Source organism: Balaenoptera physalus (genome assembly GCF_965194825.1).
Source record: "Balaenoptera physalus genome assembly, chromosome: 11".
Taxonomy (NCBI): Eukaryota; Metazoa; Chordata; class Mammalia; order Artiodactyla; family Balaenopteridae; genus Balaenoptera; species Balaenoptera physalus.
The window spans coordinates 57,736,290-57,750,497 of NC_138896.1; the positions used below are offsets into that span (position 1 = coordinate 57,736,290).

The 14,208-nt window shown below is 34.9% G+C and overlaps 1 protein-coding gene across 1 annotated transcript in view; it reads left to right on the forward strand.

Moving 5' to 3' along the window:
* Positions 1-14,208, forward strand: part of STT3B (STT3 oligosaccharyltransferase complex catalytic subunit B) — a 93,853-nt gene that overhangs the window by 49,164 nt on the left and 30,481 nt on the right. The window contains exon 4 of the mRNA XM_082411845.1: positions 13,513-13,578. Within this exon, the coding sequence (XP_082267971.1) occupies positions 13,513-13,578 (66 nt within the window). The remainder of the gene's footprint in view (positions 1-13,512; positions 13,579-14,208) is intronic.

Sequence of the window (14,208 nt, forward strand, 5' to 3'; positions counted from 1 at the left end):
CTTGTCCAAGGGTCAACTGTAGTTACATGATCTTTTTCTTTTGACTTTTTGATGTCATGAATTACATTAATTGATTTTCAAATGTTGAGTCGCTATGTCATACCTGGAATAAATCTCACTTGGTCATGATATTGATATATAATTCTTATAATACGTTGTTAGACTTGATTTCTTTTTTTTTTTTTTTTAAATTAATTGATTTATTTATGGCTGTGTTGGGTCTTCGTTTCTGTACGAGGGCTTCCTCCAGTTGCGGCAAGCGGGGGCCCCTCTTCATCGCGGTGCGCGGGCCTCTCACTATCGCGGCGTCTCTTGTTGCGGAGCACAGGCTCCAGACGCGCAGGCTCAGTAGTTGTGGCTCACGGGCCCAGTTGCTCCGCGGCATGTGGGATCCTCCCAGACCAGGGCTCGAACCCGCGTCCCCTGCATTGGCAGGCAGACTCTCAACCACTGCACCACCAGGGAAGCCCTAGACTTGATTTCTTTTTTTTTTTTTTTTTTTTTTAATTTTATTTATTTATTTATTTATGGCTGCGTTGAGTCTTCGTTTCTGTGCGAGGGCTTTGTCCAGTTGCGGCAAGCGGGGGCCACTCTTCATCGCGGTGCGCAGGCTTCCCACTATCGTGGCTTCTCTTGTTGCGGAGCACAGGCTCCGGATGCGCAGGCTCCGGACGCGCAGGCTCAGCAGTTGTGGCTCACGGGCCTAGTTGCTCCGTGGCATGTGGGATCGTCCCAGACCAGGGCTCGAACCCGTGTCCCCTGCATTGGCAGGCAGACTCTCAACCACTGCGCCACCAGGGAAGCCCTAGACTTGATTTCTTAATGTCTTGTTGAGGATTTTTGCATCCACGTTAATGAGAGAGATCGTGGTCTATAGTTTTCTTTTCTTGTAATGTCTTTGATTTTGGCGTTAGGACAATGCTGGCCTTGTAGAATGAGTTAGGAAGTGTTCCCTCTACTTCTGTTTGCTGAAAGAGGTTGTAGAGTATTGCTGTCTTTTTTTTTTTTTTTAATGTTTGGTAGAATTCACGAGTGAACCCACCTTGGCCTGGTGCTTTCTGTTTTGGAAGGTTATTAATTATTGATTGATTCCATTTCTTTAATAGACAGAGCCCTATTCAGATTGTCTGTTTCTTCTTGTTTGAGTTTTGGGAGATTTCTTTCACAGAATTGGTCCATTTCATTTAGGTTATCAAGTTTGTGCACATAGAGTTGTTCATTGTATTCCTTTATTATCCTTTTAATACATGTCCATGGGATCTGTAGTGATGGTCCTTCTTTTATTTCCAATATTAGTATTTGTGCCTTCCTTTTTTCTTAGCCTGGCTTAGAGGCGTATTGATTTTTGTTCATCTTTCAAAGAACCAGTTTGTGATTTCATTGATTTTTCTCTATAAATTTCCTGTTTTCAACTTCATTGATTTCTGCCCTGATTCTTATTTCTTTTCTTCTGCTTCCTTTGGATTTAAATTGCCCTTCTTTTTCTAGTTTCCTAAGGTGGAAACTTAGATAATTGTCTTAGATCTATCTTTTCTGTTATATACATTCAATGCTGTAAATTTCCCTATGAGCACTGCTTTCTCTACATCCCACAAATTTTGGTAAGTTGTTTTCATTTTTATTTAGTTAACAATATTTTAAAATTTTTCTTGAGATTTTTTATTTGACCCATATATTTGTTTAAAGGTATGTTGTTTAATCCCCATTTATTTTGAGATTTTCCAGTTAATTTTCTGTTACTGATTTTCAGTTTAATTCCATTGTGGGCTGAGAGCAACACCTTACATGATTTTTATTCTTTCAAATTTGTTAAGATGTGTTTCATGGCCCAGATGTGGTTTACCTTGGTGAATGTTCCATGTAGGCTTGAGAAGAATATGTATTCTGCTGTCCTTGGATGAAATCAAGTTTAGATGTCCATTACATCCAATATCCAGTTGATTGGTGGTGGTGTTGAGTTTCATGATTTTCTTAAATCATGAAAATCTTACTGATTTTCTACCTGCTGGATTCATCCATCTGAGGGCGGGTTTTAAGTCTCCATTTATGGTAGTGGATTCATCCATTTACCCTCGTGGCTCTATTAGTTTTTCCTCATGTAGTTTGACACTTTGTTGTTAGGCACATGCACTTTAAGGATTATGTAGTCTTTGAGAATTAATCCTTTTGTCATTGTGTAATGCCCTTGTTTATCTGTGATCACTTTGCTTTGAGGTTGGCTCAGTCTGAGATTAAATTGCTACTCTTGCATTCTTTTGATTAGTGTTAGCATGGTATATTTTTTGCCATCTATTTATTTTAGAACTATATATATCTTTATATTTAAAGTGGGTTTCTTGTAGACAACATATAGTTGGGTCTTGGATTTTGATCCACCCTGACAATTTGTTCTTTTAATTTGTGCATTTAGACCATTGGCATTCAAATGATTATTATTAGTTGGATTAATATTTACCATGTATGTTACTGTCTTCTAGTTGGAACTCTTTAGTTCTTTGTTTTATTTTTGTTCTCTACTCTTTTTCTACCTTTTGTCGTTTTAACTGAGCATTTTATATGTTCAATTTTCTCTCTTTTTCTGGCATATTAGTTATGCTTTGTTTTAAAACTGTTTTTAGCAGTTGCCATAGAGTTTGCAACATACATTTACAGCTAATCCAAGTTCACTTTCAAAGAATACTATACAGGCATATCTCATTTTATTGCACTTCACAGATACTGCATTTTTAGAAATTTAAGGTTTGTGGCAACCCTGCATCAAACAAGTCTGTCAGTGCCATTTATCCAACAGTATTTTCTCACTTTGTGTCTCTGTCACATTTTGGTATTTCTCACAATATTTCAAGCTTTTTCATTATTATATTTGTTATGGTGATCTGTGATCAGAGATCTTTGATGTTACTATTGCAAAAAGATTACAACTCACTAAAGGCCCTGATGATGGCTAACATTTTTTAGCAATGAATTACTCTTTAATTAAAGTATATGTGTTGGTTTTTTAAAGCATAATGTACTCTTTTTTTTAATTTATTTAATTAATTTATTTATTTTTGGCTGCGTTGGGTCTTTGTTGCTGCGTGCGGGCTTCCTCTAGTTGCAGCGTGTGGGGGCTACTCTTTGTTGTGGTGCGCGGGCTTATTGCAGTGGCTTCTCTCGTTGTGGAGCATGGGCTCTAGGCACGTGGGCTCCAGTAGTTGTGGCACACGGGCTTAGTTGCTCTGCAGCATGTGGGATCTTCCTGGACCAGGGCTCGAACCCGTGTCCCCTGCATTGGCAGGTGGATTCTTAACCACTGCGCCACCAGGGAAGCCCCATAATGTACTCTTAATAGACTACAATTTAGTGTAAACATAGCTTTTATATGCCCTGGGAAACAAATTTGTGTGACTTGCTTTACTGCAATATTTGCTTTATTGTAGTGGTCTGGAACCAAACCCACAATATCTCTGAGGTCTGCCTGTATCACTTTATAGGCAGTGAGTACCTTATAATAACAAAATAATCCTAATTCCTCCTTCTTTTCCCTTGTGTCATAACTGTCACTCATTTCACTTTTATATGAGCATACATAATAGAATACATTGTTGGTATTATTATTTTCAACAGACTTATCTGTTAGATCAATTAAGAATAAGAAAAATAAAAGTTTTTAATTTACCTTTACTTCATCTTTGATGCTCTTCCTTTCTTCATGTAGATCTAAGATCCTGATCTATGTTATTTTCCTTCTTGTTAAAGAACTTTTAGCATTTATTGTAAGGCAAATCTGTCAACAAATTCCCTCAATTTTTGTTTGTCTGAGAAAGTCTTTATTTCTCCTTTAACTTTGAAGGATAATTTCACAGGGCACAAAATTCTGGATTGGTGGTTTTTTTCTCTCAGTACTTTGAATATTTCACTCTGTTCTTGTCTTGCTTGTATGAGTTCTGAGTAGAAGTCATGTAATCCTTATCCTTGTCCTTCTATAGGCAAGGTGTCTTTTGCTCTGGCTTCTTTCAGGATTTTTTTCTTTATCTTTGGTTTTCTGTAGTTTGAAAAAGGTATGCCTGGTTGTGGTTGGTTATTTTGGCATTTGTTACTTAGTGTTTCAGCTTTCTGGATCTGTAGTTTGATGGCTGACTTTACTGGGAGAAATTATCAGTCATTCTCATTTCAAATATTCTGTTCCTTTTTCTCCTCTCCTTCTGGTATTTCTATTACATGTATATTACACCTTTTGTTGTTGTTCCACAGTCCTTGGATATTCTGTTTTATTTTTTTCTGGTCTTTGTTCTTTTCAGTCTTGGAGGTTTCTATTGATGTAGCCTCTAATTCAGAGATGCTTTCCTCAGCCATGGCCAGTCTATTCATAAACTCAGCATAGGCATCCTTCATTTCATCTGTAGCCTCTTTTTTTGTTTTGATTTTTGTTTTGTTTTGTTTTTGGTTCTTAGGATTTCCAGCTCTCTGCTTACATTGCCCATTTATTCTTGCATGCTATCTCCTTTATCCATTGGAACTCCTAGCATATTAATCATAGTTTTAAATTCCTGGTCTGATACTTTCAGAATCCTTGCCATATCTGGTTCTGATGCTTCCTCTGTCTCTTTAAATTGTGTTTTTTGGCCTTTTGGTATGCCTTGCAATATTTTCTTCATAGCCAGACATGATACACTTGGTAAAAGGAATTGCTGTGAATAAGCCTTTAGTAATCAGGAGGTAAGGTATAGTCCTATGATTAGGTCTAAGTCTTTTAGTAAGTTGGACTGTGAACTTTACAAATGTTTTTTTTTTTTTCTCTCCCCACTTAGGTGGGAAAGGATGGCTAGAGCTGACTGGAGTTATGTATTTCCCTTCCCCAGGTCAGTTAGGCTCTGATAACACCCCAGCAGGTCAGGCTCTGGTTAATAGTTTCTTCTGAGGACAGGCCTTGTTAAGAACAGAATGCCTTTGCATTTTTCAGAACGTTTACTGTTCCCCTCCCTGTGCCAGAAGCAACAAGGGGGTTTTGTTTTTCCATATATTTATTGTGAGAACCTGGTTAAGATCCTCAAGGCAAATCCAGCATAATTGTGGGGACCACCATATGACTGAGTCCACCCTGGAGTTTTTAAGTCTCCACACTGAGACTTAGGTTTCCCTACCCACCTCCCTGCCCCCAATTATTTGCAGTATTGATTCCTGCATGTGTGTCTCTCCATTGTTGAGAGCAGCAGTTTGTCCTGTGTCTTTCCCTCACTCACAGATCCAGGAAGAGTTGTTGATATTTCAGTCTGTTCAGCTTTTTACTTGTTAGGACTGAGTGGTGATGTCCAATTCCTTACGTGTAGAACCAGAAACCAGAAGTCTATTTATTGCTAAGCTATCTAAACTTAATGTTTTTCCTGCAAGGAAAAGGGGGCTCCTTAGTACTAGCTTCAAGTTAAACCTTGCATATATTTAATTGTTTTCTTCTTTATTATTTTAGCCTATGTTCATACTTTTTCAATGTTGGAAATTGCTCCAAATTTTTACATATGAATACTCTTACATATTTTTAGGTAGCTAGGTGAATGGTAGCATTATTTTTCTCTTTTATATTTTACATCTTTTAAAGCTCCTTAGCTTGTGGATATTTTTGCTTTGGCAAGGAATTTCAGAGGAGAATTGTTGCAGTCAATCAACATAGACAGTTGCTTGATCTTGAGTTTAAGAGAGAAGAAAGAAAAGCACCCATGGTGATGAAGATGATGACAAGCAGCAAGGTGCTGCTGATGCCGCTGTATTCACCAAAAAATGTTTAAAAACAACTGAGAAAAAACCTTAAAATTTGGAACATCCTTTTGAGGTCTTTTAACTAATAGAATTTAAATTACATATTAAGTATATATCTTGACAATACATATGAATGGATGGAGCTTGACAGCTCCATAATGCCAAGTGGAAAAATAAGTTGAGGTAGAATACATACAGTAATTTTAAATAGTACAAACCATATTGTGTACTGTTTGTTTATACCTATTTATAATGAAAGTATAAAAATATGGCATTTATCCACATATATACCAACTTTATGATAGTGGTTACTCCTGAGTATGGGTGGGTGATATTGAGGAAGAAAGTATGAAGGGAGGTTCAACTCTGTCAGCAAAAAAAAAAAAAATTTTTTAAATAAAATCATCCAAAGCAAATATATGATGTATTTGCATTTGGAAGTCTGGATGGCTATTATTCTCTACTCTTCTATATGTTTGAAACATTTTGTAATAAATTTTTAAAATAATATATTCTGTATGTTGGAAATTTAGAAACAGAAAACTAATGTAAAGAAGCCATCACCCAGGTGTTACTACATTTGCATTTTGTCATATTTTTTAAATTTTGTATGCTTTTATGAAATGCAAAAGTGGTATTGTTTATATAGTTTTTTTATTCTTTATATTCTTTTAACATAGCATGAGTCTGAATCATTGCAGGAGTGCCTTAACTGGCATGTTAATTACCTTTCAACATATTTTAAAATTTCACTTTAAGAAATTGAGCCAAATTCATATAACATAAATTCACTGTTTCAACCATTTTAAAATGTACAGTTCAGCGGTTTTTAGTATCCTCTGTGTACCTACAGAACATTTTATCACCCCCTAAAGAAACCTTGTACCTCCCAATTCTGCCTTTCCTCCATTAATTTAATTTCTGTTTGAAGACTTACCTATTCTAGACATTTCATGTAAATAAAGCCCACATTAAAAAATGTGACCTTTTATGTATGGCTTCATTCCCTGAGCATAATCATTCATATTTTTGATATGTATCAGTACTTCCTTTTTATGGCTGAATAATCCATTGTATGGATAATACCACATTTTTTAAATCCACCATTAGTTGATGACATTGACTATTATGAATAATGCTGCTAATGACATTTGTGTACAAGTTTTTATGTAGACATGTATTTTCATTTCTCTTCCATATATACCTAAGAGTGGAATTATTGGTTGGCATGATAACTTTGTGATTAACTTTTTGGGGAACTGCCAGACTGTTTCCCACAGTGGTTTCCCCATTTTACATTTCCACTGGCAGTGTATGAGGGTTTTAATTTCTCCTAATCCTCGCCAATACTTGTTTTTTTTCTAGTTTTTTTGTTTTACTTGCCTGTTGGTATGAAGTGGTATCTCATGGTTGTTGCTTTTGGTTTTTTTTGTGTTTTTTTAATTGTGATAAAATACATGTAACATAAAATTTACCATCTTAACTATTTGTTAAGTGTAGAGTCCAGTGGGGTTAAATAGATCATAATGTTGTGCAATCACCACCACCATCCATCGCCACAGTTTTTCATCTTGTAAAACTTGAAACTATATCCATTAAACAATAACCCCCCATTTTAACTTTCCCCAGCCCCTGACAGCCACCATTCTACTTTCTGTCTCTGTGATTTTGACAGCTCTCCTAAGTATTTCATGTAAGTGGAATCATACAGTTTTTGTCTTTTTGTGACTGGCTTATTTCACTTAGAGTAATGTCCTCAAGGTTCCTCAGGGTTCATCCATGCTGTGGCATATGTCAGAATTTCCTTCCTTTTTTAAGGCTGAAATAATGTTCCATTGTATTTATATACCACCTTTTGTTTACCCATTCATTTGTTGATGGACACTTTGGTTGCTTCCATGCTTTAGCTATTATGAGTATGTTGCTATGAACATAGGTATACAGATATCTCTTAAAGACCTTGCTTTCAATTCTTTGGGGTATATACCCAGAAGTGAAATTGCCAGATCATGTGGTAATTCTATTTTCAGTTTTTTGAGGAACCACCATATTGTTTTCTGTAGCAGCTGTAATATTTTACATTCCTATTAGCAGTACACAAGGGTTCTAATTTCTTCACATCCACGTCAACACTTGTTTGTTTGTTTGTTTGTTTTGGATAGTAAGCCGTCTTAACAGGTTTGAGGTGATAGTTCATTGTAGTTTTGATTTGCATTTCTCTAGTGAGCAGTGAGGTTGAGCATCTTTTCATGTGGTTAATGGCCATTTGTATATCTTTGAAGAAATGTTTACTCAAGTCCCTTGCCCAGTTTTGAATTGGATGTTTTTGGTTGATGAGTTTTAGGAGTTCTCAATATATTCTCAATAGTAATCCTTTGTAAGATACATGATTTGCAAATGTTTTCTCTCATTCTATGGATTGCCTTTTTCACTCTGTTAATATTGTCTTTGAGTCACAAAATTTTTAATTTTTCATGAAGTCCAATTTGTCTATTTTTTCTTTTATTGCTGTGCCTTTGGTGTCATATCCAAGAGATCATTGCCAAATCTAATGGCATGAAGCTTTTGCCCTGTGTTTTCTTCTAAGAGTTTTATAGTTTTAGGTCTAACATTTAGGTGTATTTGAGTTAGTTTTTGTATATGCTGTTAGGTAAGGGTCCAACTTCATTATTTTGCACATTGATATCTAGTTTCCCCAGCACTGTTTGCTGAAGGGACTGTCCTTTCCCCATTGAGAGGACTTGGCACCCTTATTGAAAATCATTTGACCATATATGCAAAGGTTTATTTCTGGGTTCTTTATTTTGTTCCATTGGTCTGTATGTATTATATGTATGTCTTTATGCCAGCACCACACTGTTTGATTACTTTAGCTTTGTAGTAAGTTTTAAAATCAAGAAATGTTGGTCCTCTGTCTTCATTGTTCTTTTCGGGATTCTTTTGGCTATTAGGGGTCCCTTGAGATTCCATATGAATTTTAGGGTGGGTTTTTTACTTCTGCAAAGAAAAAAAAATCATTGGATTTTGATATGGATTGCATTGACTCTGTAGATCACTTTGGGTAATATTGTCATCCTCCAGTCTATGAATGACCATGGGATGTTTCCATTTATTTATGTTTTCTTTAAACAGTGTTTTATAGTTTTCATCATACAAGTCTTTTACTTCATTAGTTAACTTGTATTTTATTCTTTTTGATGCTATTGGAAATTTTTTTGTAATTTCCTTTTTGCATTGTTCATTTTTAGAGTATAGAAATGCAACTGATTTTTGTGTGTTGACTTTCTATCTTGCTATTTTGCTGAGTTCATTTATTAGCTCTAACAGTTTTTTGTGTATGTGGAATCTAGAGCTTTCTCCCTATGAGATCATATCTGTGAACAGGGGTGATGTTATGTCTTCCTTTCCAATTTGGATACCTTTTATTTGTTTTTCTTGCCTAATTGCTCTGGCTAGAGCTTCAAGTACTATGTTGAATAGAGGTGGTGAAAGTACGCATCCTTGTCTTGTTCCTGATCATAGAGGAAAAACTTCAGTCTTTCACCATTTAATATGTTTGCTGTGGGTTTTTCATATATGGCTTTTGTTATATATTAACATGTAATACATGTTATTAAGTATGTAATATATTTTATGCTATATACTAGTACATAGTATTTTGTATATTAATGTTATTTGTACATTTTTTATACATGATATCTCTCAGTTGGATGAAGGTATTCCTCTAATTGGACTCCTCAGGGAAGGCCCATGAGTATCATATTCCTCAAGTCCTCACATGTTTAAATCTGTTTTTTTATTGTGTCATATATGAGAGTTTGGCTAGATGGAAAGGTCTAGGTCATTTGTTCTTTACTTGAATTTCTTGGAATTGTTGTACTATGATCATTTTGCTTTGTTATTGTCAAGAACCTAATTTTATGTGTTTCATAACAAACATGATCTTTTTTTCCTGAAGTAATAATTAGTTTTTTCTCTATAGAATTGAAGTCTAATAAATTTCCTAGGATATGTCCCAAAGTTGACACTTATGGTAATGGTGACCCCTTTCAACATGTATATTGATAATTTTTATTTCTGGAAAGTTGTCTTTGATTATAATTTCAAATATTAGTTTGTTTCACTGTTTTGTTTTTCTTGGATCTTCTTCCTGTTTGTTTGAATTCCAGTTCTATCACTTGGGGTTGTTTAAACCTCCCGAATATCTATTTCATCAACTATAAAATGGAAGTAATAATAGTACCTACCTCATATGGTTTAAATAAGTTAATGCATGTAAAGGTATAGAACATTGTAGGAACACAGAAAGTGATGAGTACATGTTTGTTATTACTTCTTTTGTTACTGTCACCAAAAACAGAGCTAGTGCAGATAGACTAGTACTTAGAATAATACTTATTACCATATTGCCTCCTATAGTTGTGGGGTTTTGGGGTTTTTTTTAAGTTTCCTCCTGTGCCTTTGTAATCAGTCCTCTCCTTAACCCGTATTACTTGCAACCACAGATCTGATTTCTGTCTGTATGTCTCTGGGAGTTTCTTTTCCAGAATGCCATGTTATAGAAGCAGATAGTATGGGGTGGTCCTTTGTGTCTGACTTACTTCATGTAGCATAATACTTCTGAGAGTCATCTATGTTGTTGCATGTTTTAGTAGTTTGTTACATTTTATTGCTGAGTAGTATTCTGTTGTATGGATGTGCTATAATTTATTTTGTTTTCCAGCTTTTGATAATTATGAATAAAGAGGCTATAAATATTTGCATACAGTTCTTCATATGGAATAAATTAGTATTTCTCTTGAATAAATGCCTAGGTGTGGGATTGCTGGTTTGTAAAATAACTACATGTTTGATTTGATAAAAAGCTGCCAAGTGGTTTTTGCAAGTGACTATCATTTTGCATTCCCTTCATCAGAGTATGAAGAGTTGCATTTATTTTGTTTGCATCACCAGTACATAGTTTGTACAGATGTAACAGTTTTGTAGTGGTATCCCGTGGTTTTAACTTGCTTTTCCCCAATGACTAATATTATCTTTTCATGTACTTATTCCCCATTCCTTTTCTTCTTTGGTGAAATGTCTGTTCATATCTTTTGCCTATGTTTTGGTTGGGCTGTTCGGCTTTTCATTACTGAGTTGTAAGAGTTCTTTATATATTCTGGAAATAAGTCCTTTATCAGATAGATGTGTGTTTTGCAAACATTTTCTCCCAGTATGTGGCTTGTCTTTATTTTTTTAACATATCTTTTTAAGTAGAAATTTTTAATTTTGATCAAGTCCACTTTATCATTTTCTCTTTTATGGATCTTGCTTTTGGTGTGTCATCTAAGAAATCTTAGCCTACCCCAAAGTTACAAACATTTTCTCATGTTTTTACTTCTAGAAACATAATAGTTTTAGGTTTTACATTAAGATCTGTTATCTGTTTCAAGTTGATTATGGTCTGTGGTTCAAGAAAAGGGCTGAGGTTCTCTTTGGGGAGGATATTGATATCCCATCATTCGAACATCATTGTTGAAAAGACTCCTTTCTCCACTGAATTACTCACTTTGATAGCCTTGTCAGAATAGGTTGACTGTATACACGTCAGTCTATTTTGGGATTCTTCTGTTTTATTGAGATCTCTATATATCTATCCTACACCGTGTTGTCTTGAAATCAGGTAGCGTGAGTGATTTAACTTTGTTCCTCTCTTTTTTTTTTTTTTTTAATAAAGTCTCTTTATTCTTTTTTTTTAAATTAATTAATTAATTAATTAATTTATGGTTGTGTTGGGTCTTCGTTTCTGTGCGAGGGCTTCCTCTAGTTGTGGCAAGTGGGGTCCACTCTTCATCGCGGTGCGCGGGCCTCTCACTATCGCGGCCTCTCTTGTTGGGGAGCACAGGCTCCAGACGCGCAGGCTCAGCAATTGTGGCTCACGGGCCTAGTCGCTCCACGGCATGTGGGATCTTCCCAGACCAGGGCTCGAACCCGTGTCCCCTGCATTGGCAGGCAGATTCTCAACCACTGCGCCACCAGGGAAGCCCTTTGTTCCTCTTTTTCATAATTATTTTGGCTGTTCCTAGTCCTTTGCTTCATATAAATTTTAAATTGGCTTATCAACATCTACCCAAATGAGTTGAGATTTCTACTTTTATTGGGAGTACATTAAATCTATAGATAGTTTGGGGAGAATTGTTATCTTAATATGAAGTCTTCTGATACATGTACATGGTTATCTCTTTTCATTATTTTATTTCTCAGTTTGGGCTTTAATTTTTCTAGATTATAAATTAGTCATTTGAGATCATCTTTTCTAATATAAGCACTTAAAGGTATAAGTTTCCCTCTAAGTGCTGTTTTCGCTGCACTGCACAGACTTTTTTTGAGAAATAGTATTTGCATACCATAAAATTTACCCTTTTAAAGTATACAATTCAGTGGCTTTTAGTTTATGAATAAAGTTATAACACAAATTCCAGGGTTGTAATTTTCTCACTTTTAAGTTTTTCAATATTTTAATATACTCCCTCCCCATTCACGTTTTAGAATAGGACCCACCTTGTTATTTGACCCTGTCCAAAGGTAAACTTTGTCGAAGTTGGCATGGTTTGGGGGAGGAGATTGGAGTGTGTTTTGTCACACATGTGCACTGTAACATTGAATTCAAAGCAGTGTTTCATAGTCTTTTAGAAGTCTCATACAGCTCTAAGTGCTGTAAAACTTGAGTGTTTTCTCTTTTCTTCCTCTCTCCCTCCCTTCCTTTTTTTTTGTTTTGTTTTTGTTTGTTTTACAATTTCCCCAAAGATTGGACGTCACTTGTAGTTTGTTTTAATGTACTAACAGAAATAGAAGCCCATTTTGAAAGTGAAGAATTCCTTGAAATAAGCTCTATAGAAAGCATACTGTTAAATTTGAACATGGAGATAACTCTTTTAATACAGAATTACCTATAATGTTTAATACAGAATTACCTATAATGGGACTTACATCTATCATTTCTTACTCAATTCATCTTAAAGATGACCCTTTGCTCTTGGCATAAGTATTTAGAGCTTATGTTTCTAAAATTTTAAATTCTGTTTTCTGAAGGTGCTAATAATACATTTTGATTTTTCAAATGAGCACGTAAACTCTTTGATTAGTTTTTTTAAGACAATAGAGATATGTCAACTTTTTGAACCTTCATTTATTGCATGTTGTCTTTCCAGTTCAGAGTAATTGAGAATTTTACTGACATATCATTAGGCCTTCTAGAAGTTTTAAGAATATAAATTTATTGAAGATATGATTGTGGTATCTGAAAATTTCTAGATAATGATAAGTTTTCAAAAATGGATGCTCATAATTATATGTGAGATATAGATGATCACATTCAGATGAAGAAAAACTACAGATTAAGGTGTTATGTCTAAGCAAACCTACCATATAAAAATGTAGACTTACTGAACAAATTTATTCTTTAGTTAAAAATCTTAATTTGTTGATATTAATCATTTTAAGATAGAAAATATAACAAATGGAAAAACAGAAGTTCCTTTTAAGATGATTCTTTTTACTAAAAACTATATAACTAAAAAAAAAAAAAAAATCAAAGCTATTCCTAAAATGTATGACTACTGTCCAGTGTTATAAATGTGATATATATTAAGTGGATCCAAGTATCTGTATAACCTCATTACTCTTTTTAAAAAATAATCTTTGCTTTTTGTAATACAGGTTTACTAAACATTTAACCTTTTTTCATTCAGCAGGAACATTTATAAACTTTATTATATCAGTTGCTTGTTTGTTTTTTAGGTAAAATCTGTAAAAACTGGGTCAGTTTTTTGGACGATGTGCTGCTGCTTGTCATATTTCTATATGGTAAGATTTCATGTTACAAACTACATGAGGGCAAACAAGTCTTTGGCAGCTGGATCAGTGCCTCCTCTTCATCATTCCCTTCTCATCCAGGGCTACTTCTCCACTTCGTTTCTCCTGCGGTCTTTAACATCTTTTGTTTAATGTATTCTCTTTCCTTACTACCACTCTCTTTCCTACTCCCACCTTCAGGGCCTGGTATGGACTTTTACTTTAGTGGGGAGGGCTAGTACTCAACCCCTCAAATGTAATACTTGCAGCAAGTGAAACAAAAACTTTTCTTTCAAATGTACAACTTTTCCTAAATAATGGTCACATTCTCTAGGTTAGCCTGTAAACTACTTAACATAATTTTTTTCAACAGATTACTTAAGATTGGGGTTCAGTATTACCTCTTTAATCTCCTGCCGTTCTTTTCCACACCACAGCCTATATAGTAGTCTTATGCTGAAAATTAATGATAATCTTAAGTAACTTTTTTTTGTTTCTTAAACAAATGTCATGGAATTTGTGCTTCCATATTATCCATGCCCGTTTTAAAGTGGTTAAAGGTTAGGACACATTCTGTGCAGTTGTACTCAATAATAGCAAACCCATTCTCTTTCAAGTTTAGACTGAAATTTTGGAAATAAC